The 25,687-nt window shown below is 38.5% G+C and overlaps 2 protein-coding genes across 31 annotated transcripts in view; one reads left to right on the top strand and one right to left on the bottom strand.

Moving 5' to 3' along the window:
* PCM1 (pericentriolar material 1) overlaps positions 1–11,200 on the top strand; it is a 40,648-nt gene extending 29,448 nt beyond the window's left edge. For 27 of the 30 annotated variants that reach the window (XM_041479709.1, XM_041479707.1, XM_041479731.1 and 24 more), the window contains 10 exons: positions 877–1,011; positions 1,535–1,732; positions 4,066–4,125; positions 5,309–5,447; positions 6,137–6,282; positions 7,212–7,281; positions 8,201–8,451; positions 8,651–8,743; positions 8,862–8,985; positions 10,003–11,200. In XM_041479709.1, the coding sequence (XP_041335643.1) occupies positions 877–1,011; positions 1,535–1,732; positions 4,066–4,125; positions 5,309–5,447; positions 6,137–6,282; positions 7,212–7,281; positions 8,201–8,451; positions 8,651–8,743; positions 8,862–8,985; positions 10,003–10,028 (1,242 nt within the window). In that variant the 3' untranslated portion in view covers positions 10,029–11,200. The remainder of the gene's footprint in view (positions 1–876; positions 1,012–1,534; positions 1,733–4,065; positions 4,126–5,308; positions 5,448–6,136; positions 6,283–7,211; positions 7,282–8,200; positions 8,452–8,650; positions 8,744–8,861; positions 8,986–10,002) is intronic. The other 3 variants (XM_041479720.1, XM_041479726.1, XM_041479727.1) reach the window with 3 other exon arrangements.
* Positions 11,201–13,254: 2,054 nt separating this feature from the next.
* LOC121360305 (general transcription factor IIE subunit 1-like) lies at positions 13,255–16,687 on the bottom strand. Its single transcript, XM_041480065.1, has 4 exons — positions 16,240–16,687; positions 14,765–14,966; positions 14,037–14,263; positions 13,255–13,649 (listed from the first exon to the last, which is right to left on the bottom strand). Exons 1-4 carry the CDS (start codon positions 16,685–16,687, stop codon positions 13,255–13,257), a joined length of 1,272 nt encoding a protein of 423 aa, XP_041335999.1.
* Positions 16,688–25,687: the final 9,000 nt, after the last annotated feature.

The following is a 25,687-nucleotide window of genomic DNA, read 5'->3' as shown; positions in this document are numbered from 1 at the left end:
GAATTAGATGTTCCACAGAAAGATTCTGTGTAGTTTTTAATAGGAGAAATAAATGGTGAGGTTTCTAGATTTCATAGGGCAGGTGGACTTGCCATGAAAAAGAATTAGAGGTTGCTTGCTTTGGAGCTGACAAAATTAAATATAGGAATGTTTGAGAATGTACTTCTGAAATATTTGGTGCCTTTTAGCAGACAGAACAGAACAAAAACTGTTACATGTACAGTAATAGGGTAATTTTGAAGATTATCTCTGAGTAGTTGTTTTTTAGCATTATTTTCTCCTGTTTAAATATCTTTAAGGTTGTTGAGAGCTTTTTAACTTCTGTGACTACAAAGAAGAAATGTTCTTTAAAGAAGGAGAAATAGTCACAGTTCTCCTTTGCAAGGCTGGAGAGCAGAGAAGATGGAGTTCCCTTTTATAGTATGCACAGTGTATAAGCTTAGGTTTGTCTAATAAGGTATTTGGTGATACTAAGTTTAAAAACTGTATATTGTTGACATGCCAGAGTCAGAGTGCCTGAAGACTTGTTCTTTATTTGCAATTTTAAGGCTGCATATAACAGTAGATGTCTTAATATGCACTTTAATACACTGTACATTGTGTACACAGCCACAATGTATGAAGCTTCTTAGTTTGGCCAAACATTATAAGATGTTAAGTACTCATGTACTGGAAAACTGAGATAAATCTTTGTGTCTTGTGACCAAACAGTCATTCATGAAGTATGGTGTTTGTGAGTTGATTAGGACTTTTTTGTGGTGTGCTGTTCCTTCAGTGGACAGATGGGTTTTTTTATAAATTAGTTTCTGTATTTGGGGTGATGGCTAGTTTTTCTTTTGAAGTGGTAACAAAGCTCGTTCTGTGACACTTGTGTAGGAACACATGGATGAAGTATGCTCTTCTCAATTACTGACGTCAGTAAGACGTATGGTCTTGACTCTTACGCAGCAAAATGATGAAAGTAAAGAATTTGTGAAGTTCTTTCATAAGCAGCTTGGTAGTATACTTCAGGTTAGTAGTTTTTCAGTTCTGTTTTGCAGCACTCAAGTTGGCTAGTGAGCCAACTTCTCTGAAGTTGTGTTTAACAGCTTGAATAGCATAGCTGCTGTTCTCCCTCACCTTTGATACAGTGATGAGGTATTACCATTGCTCCTAAACTAATGATTTACTGCACACAGAACATCTTTTCTGTCACAGACAGGTAGTGAGAGATGTATCTGGCCTGTGGCTGTCTTCAAGGAGAGCTCTGGTGGTGCTTTTCATGGACATCTTGTGTAAATTCCTGAAAATCTGTAGTTTGCACTTTTTCATTCTTCTTTTGTTTTTACAAGCATGGAATTTAAATCATGAGCTTATTAAGTTCTGTGTTATGTGACTAGAGATTCCATGTAAAATCTGTTTAGGATACTAAGACCTTAAAAATATAAGCTTATGTATACATAACTAATTTCAAGTTATTAGAAATATGAAAAATACTTAGTCTTTAAAGCTTGAAAGCCTATTTCAGAAACTGAAGAATTATTTCTCTTCACAGGATTCACTAGCAAAATTTGCTGGTAGAAAATTAAAAGATTGTGGGGAGGATCTTCTTGTGGAGATCTCTGAAGTGTTATTCAATGAATTAGCCTTTTTTAAACTCATGCAAGACTTGGACAACAACAGTATTTCTGTAAAGCAGAGATGTAAACGAAAAATAGAAACCACTGAAGTAATGCAATCTTATGCTAAAGAGGTTTGTTTTATTTTATTTTTGAAAAATGTAGCTTTTGTGAGATTGCAAAATATGTGTATTTTCTAAACTAGTTTGATTGCCTTATTTTATACCTTATGTTTATGTTTGCTTATTTATTTTACAAGTTGCTGTGTAATCACAGCATTGCTTGTGTAGGAGTGTGAACTGGTTTTCCTCAGGAAGGGTAAGTCCTGTGTCACAGATTAGTATCTGTTACAGATGTCTAATTGTATAGACTTTGTTCATAATTCAGAGGAAATGTTCTAGTGGTTATATGTGAACATAGGAAGGAATTAACAAGTGTTGAAATAGTATTATCACCTGGGGCCATTGAGTAGTTTAACCCCAGTAGGCAGCTGAGCCTCTCACAGCCACTCAGTCCCTTCTGTGGGATGGGGAGACAAGCAGAAGGGTAAAACAGAGAACACTCATGGGTTGAGATAAAGACACTTGAATTGGTAAAGCAAAAGCTGCCCATGCAAGCAGAGCGAAACAAGGAATTAATTCACCACTTCCCGTAGGCAGGCAGGTGTTCAGCCACCTCTAGGAGAGCAAGTCTCCATCACATATAATGGTGACTTGGGAAGTCAAGCACCATCACTTTGGATCTCCCCCCCTCCCTCACTCTTTGCCCAGCTTTATATGCTGAGCATGATGCTGTGTGGTGTGGAACATCCCTTGGGTTAGTGAGGATCATCTTCCCTGGCTGTGTCCTCTTACAAGTGCTGTGCACTCTGACCTCTTGCTTTTGGGGTGGGGTAAGGGGCAGAGAAGGTCTTTACTCTGTGGAATGCTGTTTGGTAGTAATGAAAACATCCCTGTGCTTTCAGCTGTGTGTTCAACACAAATTGAAAACACAGCCTCATACTATCTACTGTGAAGAAGTTTACCTGTATACTAGTGTATTGGTTTTGCATGGCCCCACTACACCCAGCTAAGTATTTTGACATATTGGAGGTCCCAGTTCATTATCTCTTTAGTTTGCCTGCTGGTTTCCTTGCATCATCTTTAAAAATATTAGAGTAAATCCTCTGAAATTGTCATGTAGTTGGTTTGTTGGCATATGCAGAAAGAAGCAGTTTCTGGACTTGGTGTGTAAAACATATGTAAAGTTTTCAGAAATATTTGAGACTGTAGGACATATTCTTGCTCTAAAAAGTAAGTTTTGGCTAGGTTTCAAACCATTTACATTATTAATTTTAGTATTGCTTTTATTGGGAGCATAGCTGCAGTTTTTGAAGTTATATGATCTGTTTACAAAACAAACAATAAACCAGATCATGTTCATGTATTTATGATTTCAGTATCCTTTCAGCTTTCTTCTAGAAACACAAATACCAAAACATACCCTTAATTCATTTTTAAATGCCAGCAGAACATATTTTTTGAACCTGTTATAAACTATAAAGTCCTACAAGTATTTTAGGTGTACCACCAGCTATACTTCAAGATAATAAATTTAGATATATCAATAGTATGGCTGGTATGAGAGAGACTGTGGAGTGCCTTGTAAAGAGGACAAAGGAACACACTGAATCCAGAAAGATTTAGAAGTTACTGTTTTATCTGAAGTTACCCATTGGCATCTCAGAGCAGGTATAAACTCAATCTCATAGCAGGTATAAATTCATGTACCTTTGTTACATAAAGAGTTGGTTTATACCTGCTATGAGAGCATAGAACCAGCTTAGATTCAGCATTTCTTCTCTCCTGCAAGACAGCATTAGGGTTAAGATCAATGTTTGCCTCATTGCTGTGGCAGAGGTTCAGATACAACAAAGCCAGAGATGAGCCAGAAGTGGTAGGTCCTGGTTAGTTGGTACAGACCTTTGCAATTATCTCGTATGGTCTTTCACAGCCCTCAGCTCTGGAATCCTGATGCAGACATATTTGATCTTGCTTGATTTTGTGGGTCTCTTGAGGCCAGTAAAGTAACTGCTGAACACCCAGCTCTTTGTCTTGATCAGAGTTAGAATCATGAAGTGGTTTGAGTTTGAAAGGCCCTTGAAGATCATCTAGTATCAACCCCCACCTGCCATGATGTATCAAATTCTGTGTGCTAGATATGATTCAACCACAGACTGTAGGATTAGCCCAATATAAATGTAATTCTTTAAATAAGAAGGGTTAGCACAGATTTTTTTAAATACTTTGCAACTCTGAAATTTTGAAGACATCTGTGTGTACAAAAGTCCCTGTGGCTTCCTGCTGTTCTAAGATAGCAGTTCTTAGTAAGATTAGCATTTCAGCCTGGCTCTCATGAAGCCACAGTTTGATTCAGTATTTCCAAATTATTTGAGTTTAAAATTGAAGACAGTTTGTGTTTCTTCTAGGCAAAAAAAGGTCTCCAGGTGGATGTTTGTTCTTCTGTTGAAGATGTCGATGAGGACAAAGTATGTGTATGCCTTTCAACTGTCTTTATTCCTCAGATAATTTCATAGGTCACTTAGTCTTTATCTTGTCTGTTATAGAAATCAAGTATCTATCTGTAAACAGCCCATTTTCCAGTCTTTAGAAATTTATTAATCTCCTTTCTGTTATTTTCAGTCATTTATTTTATCAAAGTTTCAAAGTAAATTATAATTTGCATTTCTGAGGACAGCTTAACTATTTTTAGCAGATAACATTTTCTTTTTTAATGGTATGGGATAAGTTGATTTGCTTTCCATCTTCGGGAGAAGGTAAATGTTCTGAATTTGGACATGTGGTATTAAGGTCTCAGAGTCCAAGCCTGACTGTCCTCTGAGCATGAAATGTTAGTGCTCAGAATTTGTCCCTTTTCAAGTTTCTTTTGAAAACCACTGATATCACTGGGGAAATGTGTTGTGTATGAAGTTTTAAATGGTCAGCTGGAATGTTCAACTTTCTCCAGTCAAGGGAATGATACAGGTATATATACTAAGCAGAATGTTGATTGCTGTCCTAAATGGATATAGCTATAGGAGTAGGCATGTGTGGGAGCAGAGTCAGTGCTTTCTTCTAGGGCTTAGAGCTTCTGTCATGCTGCTTTGGAAGTAAAAGTAAATTGTACATCACTTGTTACAGTTGCTGTAGTGTAAAAAAGTCCTTTCAATATTTGGAGCCAAACTCAGGGCTTTACTTGAGGTTCATACAGGAATGCAGAATTTTCTCATTCAGCATATTTAGCAAATTATTCAGCAGGGAGACTGCTGAGGAGATGCTGCTAAAGAAATGAGAAGCTGCAGTTAGAAGTATTTTTACTCCTCATTTCGAAGAGCAGCGAAGTTGCTGGAACATAATAACGCAGAGGTGTCTATCTTGATAATTGACAAATTAATTTAAGGTTTTTTTTAACCTAGCATGCTGATCAATGTCAGCCTTTTCAGATAATGACATACTCAATAGTTAAAAGGTTCTTGAAGGCTGTGTCTGAACAGTGCCATGTTCTCCTGCTCTGTTTTAGTAGTAGTGTTCTGCTGTATTCATTTCATGGCTATAGGGACTACCTAAACTACTTGGACTTTTAGCAGATACTTTTTAACTTCTGAGAAACAACTCCTTTATGCAGAAACATTAGATAAATATGAAATTGCACAGTATTCCGTGTTTTCCTAGGACAAGGATGAGACTGAAACTGCCAAACAAGTACCGGACTCAGAAGTGTGTGCTGGTAATGGAGTGCCTGAAAGTATTAGATCTGATGCATCTGATCAAGAGGAAGATGAGGAAAGTGAAAGCGGTCCAGTAGCAATAAGTAAGGAACTTTTATATAGTTGATTACTAAGTGATTCCACTGTAGTTTTGACTAGCTAATCTTACAACAAGATTTGCATGAAGCAGTGCTGTGTAGCACCTTCTCAGATTTTATAGTCAGTCCTTTGTCAGTGAGAGTTTTGCAGTACTGTATTTCCTAGTGTTATGTCAAGGGTTAAATATTCCAATTAGAGGCAGTAATTTTTTTCCTAATCAGTAGATCTGTAAAAATATATTAGAAACGGATTCATTAGGTTATATATCCTGTCTCAACTTAACTACAGGTTTCTCAGCCTTTAACCTGAATGATGTGAAAGCTGTGCAGATTTTATGCAGTTTTTCATTTAAATAATGTGTCTTTTTAAAATGTGCTTTTACTTTAAAGTAAAGCTTACATTTATTTATTTATTTATTTATTGTCCTGTTTTTTGTCTTAAACCAACTACTTCTGCCTTGGATTCCTTTACTGTTTGCATTCTTTGCACCAACTTGTTCAATAACTTGGACATTTCACACCAACGCAGGTGTTTGTTCATAATATAACTGATGTAAAACATACAGATCTTTGAAAGTTGAGTCGTTACTGTATCTTAATCTTAAAGAATGTTTTGAAGTAAGGGGTATCATTGCACTAAATTCCCCAACAGGATTTGGCAATTCAGAGGTGATTTTATATTGATTTGCCTTTAGGTTTATCAAAAGCAGAAACCCAAGCTCTGACTAACTATGGAAGTGGAGAAGATGAGAATGAAGATGAAGAAATAGAATTTGAGGAAGGACCTGTTGATGTGCAAACATCACTGCAAGCCAACAGTGAAACAACTGAAAATGAGCAGGTATAGTCAAAATAGTAAAAGCAGAACAAACCTGTGCCAGTGCATAGCTTTTCAGTATATGTTTATATGTACCTCATTTTTTCTTCTTGCACTTTTTTAGTACTATTAAAAGTAAAAGAATAATACAGTAAATTGTATGATGCCAGTAGGTGCTACATGCAAAATATGGCATTCCTCACCTGAGTTTATTACAGCTGATGCCGAAGTGGATGGATGGACAGAGACAAAACTAATGTTTACATCTGCTGTGAGAGAAGAAAAAATGTTAAGCTGCAAGTGAGAAGTTTGAAATTTTCAAAAAAGCATAATTTTAAACCTTAAGTAGTTCTTTCTCTGTGTTTGCTGAGATCAAGTTCTAATTGGGAGTAATTTACTCTTGTATTCTAGTGTGTCTTTTGTTTGTCTTTCCTCCCTTTTGTGATAATTATTTCTGGAACAATGGTTAAATGTTATTCAGTATGATTGTCATTTCACTGTTGGTTTTCTTAAAATTTTAATATGTGTGACGTGGTTTTAGAGAATTGTCAGTTCTTTACATATTAAATAAGATTGACAATCTATTGAAACTTTGGTTTGCTTAGCAGGTATTAACATTAGGCAAGGATGTAACTGGAACATTTTACTTTAAAGGCTAAAACAGTAGATCTTTTAAGTGGAACCAAAGAGTTTACCTGGGAACTACTGCAGTGAAAAGAAAACGTTCAGATAAAACATGCCTGTCAGTGTTAATGGTTTTGTAAACTGTTGCTGACTAGCTGGGAAATAGGACTTACTATCTTTACTTCAAGCTAGTGAAAAGACAAATTCATGGAGCAAGTGTACAGTAGTTCAATACTGTAAATATTAAATAATTAATAGTAAATTAGCCAATAAGTTATGAAGCTGATCAGTAAAATTTAGTTCTAACTCAGTTTTACCTTCCCCAATAGACTTCAAACCAAGAATTGAGTAAGGCAAAAAGCAGTGAGATTTTGTCATCAGAACAAGAACCTGTTAAAGGTAAGCCCTGTATGCAGTAACAATTCCATATGAATTTGCATATGTCTTGGACAGTGCCTGTGATACATGTAACTAAGAGAAAGATGATCAAATTTACCAGACTGTCTTTTTCATGGAACTATATCAGTTGCCTGGACGTACCTGTGTTGATATTGACACAGTAAAGCTTTTAAAGAGGAAACATGGAATAATCTTATTCAGATAGATGTGGTTTTGATGCTTGACATGAGCAAGAATTTTAGCTGATTGTTGCAGCTCTTGGCACACAACTGTATCAGAATTAATATGTGTTAGTGTGTTTTGATGTTTAGCTTTGTCTTGTACTTTTGTTTTCTGCTACTACCATTTTAGTAGTTATTGAAATTTATATTTGAAATTTTTTTTCTGTGAGTAGTGTTGTAACTGATTAAGAACAAAGAAATTATTTTCCATCAAAAGAAGGGAATATTACTGGAATGTATGTTATTTCTAGTGTAACTGTTGTTATTACCTGTTTTTCTGTTTCAAGCACTAGTTTTGTTCTTGACCTTTTTTTGTAGACTAAAAATCAATATTAGAGTGGCATAATATTAAGGAATTTACTGTTCTGTATTATATCTCCTCATACCTAGAATGACTGTTTTATAGTAGGTCACTTAGTTCTGGAAGTTGTTTTTTGTGGGTTTTTTAAAAACTTGTTTTCAGTCAGAAATCAAGTCACATACTCTCATGGGATAAATTGCTTATACTTAAGTGTGTAAGGGTACAGATAACTGATGTTTTACTTCAATCAGCTTTGTGTTGTCTAGGAGACTATAATTCACTTTCATTGCTCATTTGTAGCTTTGGATAATAATTTTTAAAAGAATAATAATAATTTTTGTATGTTCAGAATATTTTACTATCTCTTCCTAGTTAAAATGTAATTCTGTGGCTTTAGGTGAACAAGACGTGTCTGCAGCTGTGCATCATTACCTCAGTGTCATGGAGAATACACCAGCTTTAACAGTCAATACCCCAGAATCCTTTATAACAGCCACTGTGAAAACTGAAGGATCAGGCTCATCTTTGGCAGTGAATGAAGCTCAAACACCAGATACCACATGTGCAGAAAACAAATCTGGTGCAAGTTCTGAAAGCTCCATGGCTGGCAGCCCTGATACGGAGTCACCTGTGCTAGTGAACGAATATGTGCGTATATTTCACTTAAGAACCATCCAAGAGAAATGATAAGCTTTTTTGTATTTCTAAGTTATTTCTGGTATGCAGTCTTGTTTTGTTTCTGTCTGCGGATTTGATATGTGCATTAGTTTTTTTAATCTACTTTAATAGTTTCGGAGTGAAAAGAAAACAAAATAGCATTTCTTAAATACACAATTTTTATTTACAGGAACCTGGTTCTGGAAATGTAAGTCAAAAATCTGATGAAGACGACTTTGTGAAAGTTGAAGACTTGCCCCTCAAACTTGCTGTGTATTCAGAGGTATTTTGCTGCTATTTGTGGGATTGTTGTTTAGAAGTGCATACTGTAAATGTCTGTGTTACCCAGACAGCCGCAAGAATTATCCAGAATTTTCAGATTTGCTTTTTCTGTTACAAAGGCAGATTTAATGAAGAAAATGGAAACAGAGGCCCAAACCAAGAGTTTGTCTGACGAATTACTGGATGGAGGTGGAGCTCAAGATCAAGAATTAGTAGGAGATGCCCAAACATTGAAAGAACCTGGTAATTTTTTTCTATATGCTGCATACATATTGGGAGAACACTCTGTAATACTAGAATTGAAATGTTGCTGATTGAAGTAAGCAATTACCATAGTGCAGTAAAAATATTGGGCTTTGTTATAATGCATTTGAAAGTGTTGTGTTGATATGAAGGGATTTTATCTTGCTGTCCATCTCCCTTCTATATACTTTTTTAGATTCTGTGGCTGATAAAGTCATAAAAATTAATATATTCGAAGTGCATGTCACAACATAATGGTTTTGAAACTTATTCAAATGGAGCAGTATTTTTGTTTCTTGTTTCACAAGCTTGGGTTTAATAATTAAATTACAATTGCTCTTATCTGATTTAATAACACTCAGTATAATTTCTTGATAGACTGCGCAGTGCTTTCGTGATAGAATCTTTATGCAGATACGAAAACTTAATTATAATGCAGGTCAGAAAAAATGTTGGGTTTTTTCTATAATATTGTGACAAAATTACAGTATTAAAGACTTCTATTTTATTGTTAGACTTGTAATTCTCCGGTGGAGTGTACAGTAATGTCATATATAAAGGGCATGAACTGGGTATTCTGATACTAGCAGTTTTCTGCTAGTGTGCCTCCTTCCCATTCCTCAAATAGTATAAGCTGAATAACCTGCTTTTTATTTAATGCATTGGCAGTGGCAGCACAGATTATGTTGGGAACAAAGTGTGACCAAAGGTGCATTTTTCCTTCCATTTTGGTCACTGCCTGTTCAGCATTCTGCTTGTCACAACTCTGCCAGCACAAGCCTGTTGTGCCCATTTGGTGGATACTGATGCCCAGGGCTGCTGTGGGAACAGTCTGACCAAGAATGCCATGCCACACCAAAGTTGTAGCTAGCTTTAAGCCATTCTTATGGGGGGAATGGCTGTTCAAGTAAGCCATGGCTCAAAATGCTTGTGAGGATGAAATAGCAGTTGAAGTGTGGTCATGAGCTGTTTGATACCTTGTAGATACTAGACAGTGATTTTATTCTTATTTTACAGAAACTTTTGGAGCTCAAAATGCATAAGAGTTACCCGAAGATGTCTGCATTAATAAACTCTATGTATACAAATGCATATGGAAGATCAGCATTAATTTCCCAGAATTCTGGAAGTGTATAAAAATGTAAAATTTTTAACACGCTGCCTCTTAGGATAGGTATGTGATCTTCTGCCTGTGGCAGTTTAAACAGCTGGAACTGAATCCACTTCTGTTCAGTTTTGCTGCACTGTTCTTTTTCTGTCTTAATTTTTTATTTTTTATTGTGACTTGTTTGGTAATTTTAAAATTGTTCAAAATGGTAGTTTTAAATAAAGTTTGGACTTGTCTGTAAGTTTTCTCTTTTGAAAAATTTTCTTTGGCTTGCAAACTGGTATGCTGAGTTTGTTGCCGGAAGTTAATTGACTTGCTGGCATACTTGTAGCAGTTTGCTCTTCTCTTACAAGAAACACTGCTAATTTTCCTGGGACAAGAAATTCTCCGAGTTTCTTGCATCTTCTCAAAATACAAGGTATAGGCACAGTGCATACCTACATGTTGTCTTTATAGCCTAGAGTATAGCTTGTCTGTAACAAAAAAGTTCCTGTTCATGGCCTGTGGAATTCCTTTCTATCAGCACATATATCTGAGGTAAAGTTGAATACCCCAGCTTTGTAGTTTACTGCAGAAACCAGCTGTATTTTTCTGCATTTGCTGAATCCTTTTGATGTTCACATAAATCTGTCTGAAAATGTTAATATCTTTTCATAGCTAACTTCAAATTGCTGCAATTGAAGGTCTGGAGAATATGTTCTGAAGTGTTTGACTTTAATTGTAGTTTCGTAAATTTCATTACAAAGTCAATGTTTTAAAAAACAGTTGAAGTCAGCACCTCCTGGAGTATCAAGGTAAAGGTAAAATTACAGAAAAGAAGATTGGAAAACTTTGTTCAGTTTTTCAGGTCAGAGTTGTTAATAACACTGGGTCATAAAACTGAGCTAGAAGAAGCTTATTCAACACACCTGCTGCATTATAAAGATCCTGTTTACCTTAAAGACAAGGCTTTTCTGAAAGTAGCTAAAAAGCACTGGTTATCTTTAATTCAGGATTGTGTTTCTTTTGAGGTTAGTATGATAATATGGTTATATACTGTGGGAGACAGTATAGTGATGGTGAAGCCTAAATATGCTTGAAGTTCAAATAAAAAGAGATGTTAATTATTCTGTGATCTTTTTTCTAGTTTGTTTGGAGTGCCTCTAGGTTTTATGAGCAAATTTTGAATTGGTAGATTATGGTCACATGCCTCTCATGTGCAAGGATGAATGTAGATGAGCAAAACGTTTTAAGATAGTTTAGTTACTCTGCAGGCTTTACACTGGTGGTACTACTGCAGGCAGAAAAAAGTTACCATTTTGAGGACCAAGGAAATACATTGTGACAAAGGCAAACCTGTGAAGCTGAATCAAACTTCTAATTACTAATTAAGCACAAGAATCACTCGGACCTAAAAGAGGACATTTTTTATAATGTAGAATGAGAGTATATGTGCAGCTTTGAAATAAGGCTAGTTTGTATGTTGAATCATTAAATTCTAAGCTTAAGAAAGAGCCTGAGCATGCCCCATTCCTGAATTCCTGTGTTGGAATGATGGGTTTAACCCCAGACAGCAACTGAGCACCAAGCAGCTGGTTGCTCACTCCCCAGCCAGTGGGCTCAGAGAGAGAAGTGGAAGAGGGAAAACAAAATAATTCATAGCTGAAAGATTAATAGGTAAAGCAAAATCTACTCATGCAAGCAAAGCAAAATGGCAAGCAGGTGTTAAGCCACCTCCAGGAAAACAGAGCTCCATGATGCATAACAAGGACTTGGGAAGACAAAGGCCATTACTCCAACTATCCCATGTTCCTTCTTCTTTGAGCTCTATATGCTCATGATGCTCTATGGTGTGGAACAGTCCCTTGGTCAGTGTGGGGTAGCCATCCTGGTGGTGTTGCCTCCTAACTGTGCATCTGCAGCCTTCTTGCTGGGGGCACAGGGTGATGAGCAGTCTGGACTCTGTGCACATGCTGCTCAGCAATAAGGAAAACAGCTGAGGTATCAATACTTATTTTCAGCACAGATTCAAAACAGCCCCACACCAGCAACTGAACACAAAATTACCTGTCAGAACCAACAGTATGTGTACATGAAAAATGCATCGAAATAGTATTTCTTTGGTCATATCTTCTCTCTTCTGTTTCATCATGGAATGGTCAGCAGGGACCTCTTGAGGTCATCTTGTGCCAGCAGGGCCACTCCGAGCCACTCCAGGTGGCTTTTGAGTATCTTCCTGGTGGGAGACTACCACCTTTCTGGTCAGCCTGTGCCAGTGTTTGTCACCCTTACAGTGAAGTGTTTCCTAACATTCAGAGAGAACTTCCTGTGTTTTACTTTTGCCCTTCTAGTCTACTTTCATTATCACTTGTTCAAGTAGTAGAACTGCTTATTATGTTAAACTGACATATGCCTAATGCCAGTCCTTCTACTCATGTAGTTCGTTTCAAGCAGAATTTGTTTCTTGCTTAAAAAGAACACTGAGATGGGAGAAGCAGAGTCTTGTGCTTGATACATTGCTTGCTCCCTTACTGGTCTGGACAAAAATTAAATGCTACATTTTACTATCCAGTAAATGTAGTAGAACTGCACAGTTCTACCATTCAAGACAGTTCTGTAGTGCCCTGAGTACAAAGAATTGGAAAAAATATTCTTAGGATAAAAGTTCAGAGACCAGAGTTGCTTCTCTATTGCTAATGCAATTTAGTAACAGCTTTTTGCTTATAAGGGGGTTGCTGTGTGACACTTGTCCTTTACTGCTGTACAGTGAGTGACCTAACCAGTGGAAGACTTGTATGGAATGAAACCAGCTCATACTGGATTTGGACTCATTTTCACTACTGGAAGTAACTGTTACTTCTGGGAGAGAGGTGGAATAATTTATTTCTTATTATAGATTACATCACTGCTTTTCAAATGTTATTTTAATCAGATCCAAATGTATCCTGAAATGATTGATGCTCCAAAACTAATTACATCATCCACAAAGTCTAAGCATTACAACAAAAAACAACACTTGCTGTGGCTGCAATGATAATATTTGAGCTGTAGTTACCTACTACAGGATTACCATCTTGCTTAAGAGCAAGTTCAAACAAAACCCTTCACTGGCAAACTTTGAAGAACGTAAGTCAGAAGCCTTCATCCATTCTCTACAAGTTTGGATATTCCTACAGTAGTAGTTACTCAAAGACAGACTGGAACATTTCTTGTCCTACTTTTATATAAGTGTCTCTCTCTTCCTTTGTCATGAGAGACACAAGCTCTGGGTTTTCACTAACTTGGCCATATGAGCAGGGCTGGCCGGCTACCATTAAAATAGGACCCAGAGTTTCCTGTTCCTCCTCTTGTTCAAAGTTGCTGCCTGCTACTTTCATTCCTGCTCCTCTTGAGTGCTTGGCATCCTCTTCAAACTCACTGCTATCACTGTGTGATCCATGTAGTTTGCTTTTGACTATAGGAGCCTGGTCTGTGCTAGATGATGACTTGGATTCATGGATCAGAAGAGTCTTGATGATTTCATTATCAGTGACAGTTTCTTTAACATTTTCTTCTGTTTCTTCAGAAGCATTTACTCCTAATACACAACACTACATGTTAGAGGGATGAATCGTTTACAGTTACCACATAGGCATCCTACATAGATGATTTTTTTCTACTCTGGATCTTTTTTACCCACACTAGAATTCTCTTGAAAATACATCTCTGAGAGCTTTCCACTGTAAAGATTACCACTAAAGTTACTGCATAGCTAAAGCCAGAAGTTTTAGGACACACCTGACCTCTGGCTTTAGGAATATAACCTCAATCAGTCTTAAAACTAGATTTTGGAAACCAAGGTCTGATAACCACTAACACAGAATTGAAACATTATCCTCTAAACCAAGCTCACTACATTTTCAGTGGGAAAGCTGTATTTACACTAAGGAGATGCAGAATTAATTGGTGAATTCACTAAACTTACCAACACTATTTTTGGTGGCTGTTGCTGCTCCTTCCACAGTGCTTTGTGACAACCAGATAGGTTGCTTTTCAGTTGCTTTTTCTCTTCTTTTCTTCCCGTGCTTTGAGTCTTGAACATCAATAGTTAAGCTTTGGGTGTATGTAAGGCCAAAAGCAGAACTTCTGTGTGCCCATTTTTCAGGGCGTCTGCAGGATTCCAGCACGCTTGAGCCCAACTTCGGATCAAAGCTGAATGAGGTGTCACATTTTAGAGAGGTAGAATTCAGGCAAGAACTCTGCCCCCCTCCCCCCGTTCCTATTAAAAAAAACCTGAACAACCACAAACAAGCAACCCCCAAAAACATGTTTTGTCAGCAGACTAGCTTTAACAAGTGCTCTAATAATTTACATTCCCTTTTACCTCTCAGAGGCAAGGGGTTCTGAACCATTGATTTTTGTGAGGTCTCTTCAGTAGTACATCTCTGGATGAAGCACACTGATAGAGAAATATTACTTTCTTATAGGAAGGGCTATGAACATTAGCTGAAGGAGTAATCTGGGAAATAAATTACTTTTAAAAATGCATTAAAAAATAAAAAGGTATAGCAATAATTTAGGATGCCTTAGATATTACAGACTTTTTCATTAAACAGCTGACTGTACTGAACAAAGCAGAATGGAGTACATAGGCTGCAAGTTCAGTATTTCAAAGATTTTACAACTGTTAAATTGTTGGGGAGATGTTCATACCTTTCTGATAATTCTGGTATTTCTGTTGGCTGAGGCTCCAGCAAGTCATAGGGCAGCACAATATCTTCGGTCTCACGCAGCAGCACAAAGATAGGCTCAATCTGCTCGTTGAACTTCGCCAGCAACGTTCGAGCGTCGTGCTTTGGAAACACTGAGCCATCTTCCTCTACTTCAGTGTTGCAGTAAGTGCAGCGAAAAGTCTCTGCAACATTTTCCAAAGTGGGAATTCTCATGTTCATAGAATGCAAAAAGATCAGCAGGATGTTGTTAAGCAGCCTGCAGCCTGGACATCTACCCAGACATTCTGGCTTCATCCATTTGTTCACATTAACTAAGGGAACTCAATTCTACAGGCAAACTTGAGACAGACTGGTATTACACACTTCTTATGCAGGTGAGAAATGTCTTGGGAGAGAAATTTAGGCTGGATAGACATGTACTATCATCAGTTTATTTTTTCCTTCTCCAGTCTCCTCATCTCAGTTCTTAATGTAGAAGACTTTTTCAAGCAAAAGTAGCATCTGGTTTTAGTTGTTCCAAAGTCAAGGCATATGCTAAAACCCCATATTTATGTCTTTAGGAAAACAAACAAAACTTCAAGATTATTGTGTGAAAATATATCACCAGCTTCAATGTTTGCATTTCAGTAACTTGACAGAGACCCTCCATTTAGAAGAAAGGGATGATTTTGCTAACTGGCAGAACACAAATTTCACCACTGGCATTTCAGGTTAGTCATGTATAAAGCTCATTCTGCCTGGCTCTGGCATCCTTTGCAGATCCCATGACCCAGATGTCAGCACAGCAGCTGTGCTCTGAGTAATGTATTGCACTATGATGCCATTTTGACTCATTTTGAAATAATACTCTGTAGTTATTTTGATTTTAAAGAAGAAAAATCCACAAGCTCTGACACCACTTCTGCTGTGGATGTGGCATATTGACCCATGAGGAGTCTGAACTTCCCAGCCCAGGAGTGACAGAACAGCTCTACTCTGGTGCTGCTGAGCTGCAAGATGCTTAGTACAGTAGGTGACTGCAAACATTTTACCCATCTCGTCCAACTCGTCAGTCAGAAGGACTGACCACACAAATGGATTGATGAAGAGATTCAAAGCAGAGTAAAGACAGTACTGCATTCATATTTTCATATGAGGAAGTGAGACTCACAAGACTTGGATGAGTTAATATTACTCAACCAGGTTCAAAGCAAAGCTGAGGCCTGGAATCTGATTCTCAACCCCAGCTCGTACATTCAAGATTAATCTTCAGTTTTTTTGGCATGTTCTACAGAAGCACCACTTTGCTTACTCTCACCTCCCAGCATCCCCTGTTCCAGGCCCTCATCCATCAGCAAACAAGAAGGACATTCTAACAAACATGCTTTTATTGCAAAGTTCGCTTAGGAAAAACAGTTTTGTGCTATCAGGGTTATTCTTTAAGATAACAGCAAATAAGTAATATGAGTAACACACCTGTAAATGCATCAAAGAGATGATTGACTTCAAGGTCCGTGTACGTGCTACAGCAAGATGGACATTTAAAAGAGGATCTGGTCGTTGAATCCCGTTCCTCTGCTTCTATTTTCCGGCGTACTTGATCCAGTTTGTATTTTACCACATCCACCAGCACCTTGTAATTGATGTAGTAGTAATTGTGCCTCGTGCTCTTGCCATTAGGCCCTGTTTCAACTCGCATCCGCAGCCTGACCAGCTTGTCCGCCTTGAGCGCGTTGAGGGCAGTGCGCAGTTGCTTACGCTCGTACTTGAGCAGCTGTAACAAGTCCTCCTCTTTCACACAGGGGTAGCGGATCAGCACATCCAGGGCCAGGGAGCACTCCACGCCATAGAAACCACGCACTATGTATTTGGCCAGGCGCTTTAGGGCTGCCGGCACCTCGCTGGGAATGTTGTGCTGCTCCATCAGGAGCTGAACCACTGTCAGTGGAGAAGTGCTATACAAGAAAGAGAAGGGAGGGGAGCTGCAGCAAACCCTTCTTAGGGAGGCTTTACACCTGCCTCACACAGGCAGGTGTAAAACATGTAATTTGCTGTGCTGTATTTCTGCAAGAGTCTTCACTGAATAGAGGAATTTAAAATCCTTAACCTGCATTGGGGATGGGGAAGGTATTAATAGGTATCAGAAATTATCTAATCTTGAAATACAATGCTTATCCCTGAAATATTCATATCCTCTTGTGTAAAAATCCTCTTTTTGTAAAAAAATGTGTAAAAAGAAGATATCTAGGAAAGCGTGTTACAGAAAGTTCATAGTCCTCCCAGAAGACAGCACATTTAACTTGCCTGTCTAGGTCTGCCTGTTTGCATTCACAGCCAGCCAGATAAGAGCAAAAGTAAAAGTAAAGCCTTCAAAAATAAAGCTCAGCTCAACTAAGAAACCTTAGTTGAAATTGTATCTGCCTTGCAAAGAGACATTTGAGCACCTGTTCACATGCTCTTGTGATATTTCTGCTGGCTGCTGTGATCAGACAAAGATTTTGCAAAGCTGGGGCACAGGATGCTCCAAGTTATCTGGCCCTCAGCACAGGGTATTTGCATAGCACATTTTATCCCTTAGTGCCCTTCTCATTTAGAATTAAGACTTGTGCCCATATTCCTAATCTCATTAATGAGAATGTAACTAATTTTAATCGGTCCAACTGTCCTAACAGTTTCTAATTTGTAAAGAGGGAGAAGAAAAATATTAAGATGTGTTTCAACAAAGCCTAATGCCAATTTCCTTCTTTGAGGCATGTTAAAACCCTACAGTAGTATTTGACACCACTGCCTCTAGCTAGATGGTTTTGCAGGGAGCCATGCAATGCACATGCAATGCTGGTATATCCACTGGGTCAGGAGCTGGGAGGGTAGAGGATGGCATGTTATGGCACACTACCTCCAGCCCTAGCACCCACTGCAGTGGGTGGTAAAGCTCCAACCCAGGTAACTTCATATTGCTATCAGAGCTTCCAGGGAACCTTTATCAGAAACCCTAGTTAAACAGAACAACTTGCACTAGCCTAGTACTTGGACTATAATTAAATTTGCACTTCATAGGGTGCACTTTATGGAAAACAAAGACAATGGAAACCTGCTGGTCTGAGTCTGGAAACCCTGAAGGTGATAGCACCACACTGACCTAAATTTCCTACAGGAAAAGTGAGGGAACACTGGAATGGTGGTCCAGGAAAGAGGTTGAGTCTCTGTACTTCCAACAGGACAAGGGCCAGAGCAGACTGACTTGGCTTTGAGAGTAATTTTGCCATGGAAAAGGGACCAGATGGCCTCCAGATCCTCCTCCTAACCTAAATTCTTCTGTTCCAAGAGAGTTAAAGTTAACAACAGTAAGGAGTGAAGCTTTGGCACTGTCAGTCTGTTCTTTGACAATCTTTCTCAGACTAAGAGCAGTATTTCTGTTCTTTTTGACACAAGCCTTCATGAATAGGCGCTTTAAAGTTGTTCTTTTTGTTGTTATTATTATTTTTGTGTTACTCTTTCACTTCTTCTTTGCCCTCCCCCTCAAAAGGGGCTTAACAAATTTAATCCACAGAAAAATATGCTAACTTATTCTTCTCTTTCTTCCTCTTTCTGGCCTAATTTTGAACTTTTTTTCTACACAGTACTTTATAGTTAGCAGTAAGAAAAGGACAGACAATATCTTCAGCCAGTTCCAGACAAGAGTAGCATGGTTTTGAGTTTCCTCAGGGAGGTGCTCTACGGAGCACTGAGCCTTGTCCTTCCACCCTGGGCAGAGTCCACAGAATGGAGGCACTGTAGCCTCCAGTACAGGTCCAAAGGAAAGCAATCACCATGGAATTCTGTAACTCAGCCCAGCCCTGCTGAGGAGCACCAAGGGCAGTCCCAGCATCTGTATAGGGTGTTACCACTCATGTGCATTGGTCTGGGATACATCTCAGAAAGGGCTGGGGTGCCCTCTAAGTGGGTTTGTGTCATATGACCTCCAGTTGGATTGTGCAGTATTAAGAACAAAACTGTTTCTTCATCTAGTTCTTGGCTAACATGTCAGCAGAATGCTGGCACTTAAAGGACTTGTATTAGGTACAGCTCTCATGACTCTTTTTTCTTACCCCAAGTCAGATACACAATGAAATTATTTCATAGAGAGTGGGGTAAGTAGTTAACATCATTAGGGAAGAAATGGGACCTGAACTGTAAACAGGTTTGCTGACCTATCAGTTCTCTGGATGACTCCTTAGCTCAGACTGGCACTGCATACTTGCATCTCTAAAGCAAGCACTACTCTGAAGTGTTTCTGAGCACTTCGATGTTGAAAGCTTGTCAGGTACAGACTTACAACCATGTAAAATAATCATTAAAAAAAAAATCCAAACAAACAGAAACCCCACAAACTCCAGAAAACCCCACCACACTCATACAACAGAGCCTAACCTTGCCCCCTGCCATACCTAAACACATACTTTAAATATTATGAACATATTCTGGGATACAAGTGAGCAGCTTTTTTCAAAAACAAATCCATAGAACTCACTGTCCATTTGCAGGGGAATTGTAAATATGCAAGCCTTTGGTTCCATAGAAGAGGAAATGGCTGTCTTTTACAAAAATGACTGAATTTGACCTGAATAAGAGACATTCATAGAAAAAACAACCCCCTCAAGAAATCTTCCTTTAGGCTACCAAAGAATGACCTTTGGATGTATTTTAAAATAAAAACAGGAGGAAGCTTTTTCTACTGTGCTCTTCTATATTTGATGTCTTATTTCTCCAATCCACTCTGAAAAACCTCTCAGTCATTTAATCACCCAATTTGAAATCTCACAGTTCATGAAAATTACTGATTTTTTAAAAGTTATTGCGTAGTTTTCAGTTGGCAGGCAGCAGTTCTCTTTTGAGAGGAGCTGGAGACCGCCCTTACCAAGGGGAGGAGTAGGAAGTGTATAGCCCTCTGAAGCAAGAAGGACTTTAAACAGAATTCTGCTCTGCAGCTGAGCTACAGTCTGTGTTAAGGAGACAGGTATTCTACTACTCACATAGATTCTTCCCTCCCTTTTTTTTTCCCCAGCTGATAGCATGTATGGACAAGATATTCTAGAAGTCAGTGTTTAACTTTGAACTTCCTCTGCTTTTAAAGTATTTATGAGGGGAGGAGCTATCTTCTTAACACATTTATTTTAAAAATTACTCAATAACTTAGATGTTTGAGTTATAGTTTACTGCTACTTATAGTTTATATGGAGCCATTCCCATAATCAGAAATGACATTTAGGATCACCTTTTTGCCGTGGGAAACCTACTCAGAGTTGCTTGTTGTGCCAGCAGGCAACTATTAAAGCAGAATTTCAAGTCAAGAGGCATCATATAGAGCAAGTTCTGCAAGGTTTCTCTGAAGCCTGTTGCTTAATTAATATTTTTTTTTAGCTGTCTGAGAAGACAAAGTATCCATCTCACAATTTAAAAGGCACTAAACCAGAAAGATTTGATAGGATTTTGCCAGACTTCATATAACCCTATCACTTGCAAATCAGTTAAAAACCTTTTCATTACCTCTCTTGTATGGGCAGAAAACTTCAGGCTGATGCTGTAGAGAAATTGCTCCTTTCCTAAGAGCTCAAAGCAACTGCAAAACAAGCTTAAGTATTTCCCAGCCTTTTCCTAGACCTATCTGTGATAAGCCCTAATCATCACCCAGCTGCTGCAAGAGTCCCCAGATCACATTTCATTAGCAACTGAGTGAGTTCAGCCTTATATATGTTGTGTCATGATGAAGCTATAAATCTTATTGCTCCATCAAATCCACCTACAGCCTGAAAATATGACTGCAATCTTTGATTAGTGTTTTTATTAGCATAACTTTAAAAGACTAAAAGTAATATAATCATTAAGTCCTTTTGTTGTTGTTGTGAACCAAGTACTTAGGATAGGTAATTTACATAATTTGTTTAGAAGCTTTTCTGAACTGGAAATTTTAATATCTTAAAGGAACAAGTAGAATGGTTACTAGTTCCCATATTTTTACTTATGAATCCTTTTAGGTGGTTTATGTCTTCAAAAGGAAAGAAAGAGCAATTTTTCACTGTACCTTTCTAGAAGACAAAGTTATGGATACTATTTTATGGATTAGATATCTTTAATTAAAAACAATGTTGAAATAAGGTTGCTAGACATTGTACTGTACAGAGTTAAAATAGTGAATTCTATTAGGATTGAAGTCATCACATTTCATCTCAAATCTGTGCCTCTTTCAGAATTTTTTTTATATCTGCACAGTGGAGGCTGGTGTTTTGTAGTGACGTGACTTACAGCTCCACTGTAAGTTGACCCACATGCTCCACGTGTTGTAGCATGTATTGTGCTTTTGTTACTGCTGTTTGTTGCTGCATTTCTTACTCTCTGACTTGCCAGGCACGTGGGTCCACTGAGGACTCAAGGTGTGGGTGTTTGTATGCATAGGACAGATTGTGGGACTGGCATCTGTAAAAGTCACTACAGAAGGTAGTGCCTCAGAGCACTGAGCACTTGGTGGATACCAGAAAAAAAAAAAACAAAAAAACAAAAAAACAAACACCCACCTCATATTTTACCAGCTGTAAGCAGGAATTTAGATTAAAAAACTTCAAAAGGTTGAGACTGCTTTTTAGACACTGCAAGAAGAGGTGACTTTAATAAGAATCCACTTGGCAGATACTCAGAGCTGAGAAGTATATTTGGCATAAATCTTCAACTGCAAACGTAGAATGTCCACAGGGTAAAATTGAAGAGTTATACCTCATTCCATATAGTTGTTCTTGAGCATGCTCCTTTGTTATCATGTTACAGCAGAAAATGCAGGGGAGCAAGACTGCCTGCTGCTACCTGTTGGGTTTAGTCTGTGGGAAATGTTTACAATAAACAATTCCTGTGGGTTTCCATGCCCAGTGGTTTGAACAGGGAAAGTGTCGTGTAACCTCAGTGCTGTTATTCCAGTTAGAGCCCTCAGCCTGCATGTGCAAGTGTAGAACCAGATGACAACAAAACAGCTTTCTAAATTAAGGAGAGGGATGGTGTGGCTGGTAACACTGCTTTCAGAAACAGGAAATGGCTGTCACCTGTCATGCTGTGGGTGACAACTCCTTTGGCAAGGACAACTAACCCCCATGCAGCAGACAGAGGTGCTGGCTCAGCTCTGCACACTCAGAGCCTAGCCAAAAAAAAAAAAAAAAAAAAAAAGAAAAAAAAAAAAAGAAAAGAAAAATAAAGCGTGGTATTTATTTAAAAAAAAATAAAGAAGGTGTTTCAGACTGCAGGTAGCCCTGGCACCAAGGGCCGTGGGAAGCAGGATTTGTGCTGGTATGTTGTTGTGATATTGTGTAACACAGACATTACTGAAAGTGGGAGCTTGAGACGGGGATAGGCAAAGTCTCTTGGCTTCCTTTCAAAACCTGTTTGGGTGGCTGGGATGTTTATCTGGAATGATATGGGCATGCACTGCACTTGCAGGCTACTTGATAAGAAGGAGGCAGATAATCAACTGAGCAGTCTCAGGAGGAAGAAATAAGTACAGAGTCTGATCAGAGGTTGGATGAGAAAATTAGTGGGTTGCTGCTTTGGTGAGCAAAGGTATAGGGAAGATCTTCACAAAGCAAATGTAGTATGCTTGACCCATTGGCAGAGCAGAGGCTGGTGCAGATGGTATGGTGGGAGGTTGTGGTGCGCACCTTGAGTAAGTGGGATCTGTGTCAAGTTCCTTTATTGTCTCTCTTGCACAGGATCTGCTGTGTCTTTCATTCTCCTCATCAATTAAAATCTCGACCTGTCTAGCTCAGACACTCAAGCACTACAAAATAAGAAAATGCCAGAATCATAGCAAGTACTTGTATGTAATCTGCTGCCCTGTGCTTACAGGGCTCTTAATCACACAATCACATCTCTTTTTTCCCTGTGCTGGGCCTTTCACAAAGTCAATGCCTCAGCCGACATGGGGGTGTCTATGTTCAGCATGCTCTGAGCCCTGCTTATTTTGTGAACCAGACAAACCTTGCATTGAAGTGATCAATTTTTTTATCAGTTTCCCTATGGTGCTCTCCTTTCTGTGATCCTTGAAGACTTGCTGGGATCAAACTAAATCTACTTTGACAGCTTTCAACTATTTGCATTAGTTTATCTTCCTGATAATGAGAAAAGTAAGGGAATATTGTGCCTATGTTACATATGGAGCTCTGACGTACAGAGTTTGAAATCAAGACTGCTGGATAGTTTTGAGACTCAACTGAGATGTAAAAAAAATTAGAGTTCACTTTACAGTACTTTATATGATTGCAGCATAGCTCCCACTGTCTTAATTGCCTTTGTGATCAGTATTTCCAAAATACAACCCCTGGTATCACAGACTGGGTACCAGCTAGACACCACAGCCTACTGCCTGTGCAGCACCTGGCAGAGCTAGGGTGAGAGTTTAGTGGACCCAGTAGATACTGAGATGTGTCTGGTCTGTAACATTATCCCTTTTCTTAAAAAAGAGATGTCTTGAAAACTGGAACAGCTTTCTCCTTTGTTATGCTGTTCTCATTCTTCACAGGAATGCAGCCTATCATGTGCAGTGAGCAAAACAAGGGATCTCTGCAAAGGGAATTTTGTGATCATACAAAGAGATTGTATCTGATTCAAAAAGAAAGGGGAATGAATGGCTTCTACACTTCTGGCCACTTCACAGCCTGAGTATACTTCTAATGCAACTTATCTTGATTTTAAATCTGAAGAACAGTTGTTTGAGATAATATGTATTTTTAATGTCAGTTCTCTTTTCCTAAAGAATCATTTTAGATCTACTGTCTCTCAGCCTAATTTGAAAATATATCGTAACAGCAGTAGCTGCAGATGAGGAGGCACATTTTGGTTGGGGATTCAGCTGACAGCAAAGGAAGGGTCGGTAGAGGAGCATACTGCAGTTGCTAGATCTTCATAGCCTGCCACTATTGTCTGTCTTCTTCTGCTGTTTCACTTTTCTTTCCTCTGACATTTCCTGACTAGCTCCTGCTCCTTTCACTTTTTTTTTTTCCCCTCCTTCCCTGTTTTCTCCTTTCCATCCAATCACATTTACTTCTTTTTCCCACCTGGTTCACACAGAAGGCATGAAGGTTCATGGAGCTGGATATGGCTGTCTTAGGAAAACTGTTTCCAGCTCTCAGGGGATGGTGCATGTACACCTCTTGCAGAAATGCAAATGTAGCATTTTGGAAATTAAGCTGATGCAAATTATATGTAACTACTCAAATGTTTAAATACTGGTGCAATTCAGATGGTAGGTGTAGCCTGAGAAAAGACTATATCAATACAAATATTAGACTATGTCTAATCCAGGTACCTGAATTAAAGTTCTGTTTTAAAAACAAGATGGCAGCTCTTTGCTACAACTGAGTACTTGTGATCTAATCTTTTTTAATGCAGACAAAAAAAAAATCTTTCTTACTGAGATGACCCATTTTCACTGAAATATAAAGAGGAAAAAACCTAGGGATGTTTTGTTGGTTTTTTTTCTACACTGTGTATCTGCCAAGTAGAGAAAATGTAGCAAGTGTAAAAGAAAGACAAGACTAATAGTACAAAACATTAAGTAAAGACTGGAGTTACATTAAATGCAGAATGTCCAGCAGAGGCAGTCTCACTACTGGGGTCCTTCTATTGCTCATGTGTAACCCTGGAGCTAGGAGAACAAACTTTGCAAAACAGATTAGACTGAGATTGTCCCACATACAATTAATGTAATTCAGAGCTGATTCACTGTAGATCAGAAAATGTCCTAAGTATGGTGCTTCTTGGTATGTAAACAGGCTAGCTTGTTTTTAATTATTGTCCTCTCCTGTATGTAACTGTGTGGGAGCAGACGTAGTTACAAAGGACCTTTAAAATCTTTGATTCTGCCAAGTTACAATGGTCTGAAAAACTGGTAGGCAGAGCTTGAGGGAACAACCACATGGTCTGCTTGGTTCTAGATCACAGCCTTTGGCCAACTGGTATGTTCAGTTTCCAGACTCTCTTAACTGTCAAAGGCAAAAATGCATAAATATCTGCAGTTTTCTTCCCAAGGCAAACTGTGGCTTGTGCCACTTCTTTGATTGAGCATTACTCCTGGCTCATCTCGTTCTTCTGGTCCAAAGGATGAGAGGTTTTACTGCTCACAGGGCTTGGGTGTGCCTTTCTCACTAACAGTTCTGGTCCTCCAAAAGCAGAAGAGTTTGTCTGATGATCCATGCCATAAGCAGGATCTTGCCATAAGCTGCTGTTGCCAGCCACTGAGGCGAAATCCAGCTTTTTCTTTGCATTTCTTTCTCCTTGAACCTGTAGCCCAAGGAACTGGCTGTGTGAAAGTGGAACACGAGCTTGTGCTGGGAGGAAGGAGTAGTTTGTTGCTAGTTGTGGAGCCTGTCTGAAGCTCTCACCTGCTGCTTGTCCATCCACTCTCCATCATGCCTGCTCACTCCACTGAAAATCTTTTATTTACTCTTGCTGCTTTCCTTGCAGGTATTTGCCAGGATGTCTATGGGCCCTGCTCTGGAGTTTTGCTTCTAAGCAAAGCCTTGACTTGTAATTTACTCTAAAGCAAACTCACTTGTGTGTCTCAGAACTACTACTTGATTTTGACGAAGATTCAAATTCCTGCCTTCTCCTGTCCTCATTAACTGCCAAAATTTTGCTTTTTTAACATGCTATTCTTTTTTCCTCTGAAACGGTATGGGGCTTCACTGTATGGGTTCCTGAAACAGCAAAGGTGAAAAATTTTCTTTGCAAACTTTTTTTTTTTTTCAATTTAAATGCCAGCACCCAAACAGCTTGGTCTCTTCTGTAACACCTTATTTAATTTAGTTTATAGTAAACCGGATTAACTCTTTGTGTTTATATAAACAGCAAATCTGCTAGAAGCCAGGACTGACATTGGTTTTTCTAGAACTAGGCTATGCAGTAATAA

This window comes from Pyrgilauda ruficollis, unplaced genomic scaffold (assembly GCF_017590135.1).
Source record: "Pyrgilauda ruficollis isolate IOZ18807 unplaced genomic scaffold, ASM1759013v1 scaffold5, whole genome shotgun sequence".
In the NCBI taxonomy this organism is placed as follows: Eukaryota; Metazoa; Chordata; class Aves; order Passeriformes; family Passeridae; genus Pyrgilauda; species Pyrgilauda ruficollis.
This window is presented reverse-complemented; position numbering and strand designations above follow the sequence as displayed.

Coding starts and splice junctions, on each gene's coding strand:
- LOC121360305 (XM_041480065.1), bottom strand. CDS start 16,687: ATGGAGCAGCACAACATTCCCAGCGAGGTGCCGGCAGCCCTAAAGCGC. Junction 14,967..16,239: donor TCTCTTTGATGCATTTACAG/GTGTGTTACTCA, acceptor AAAATGTTGCAG/AGACTTTTCGCTGCACTTAC. Junction 14,264..14,764: donor ATACCAGAATTATCAGAAAG/GTATGAACATCT, acceptor CACCTCATTCAG/CTTTGATCCGAAGTTGGGCT.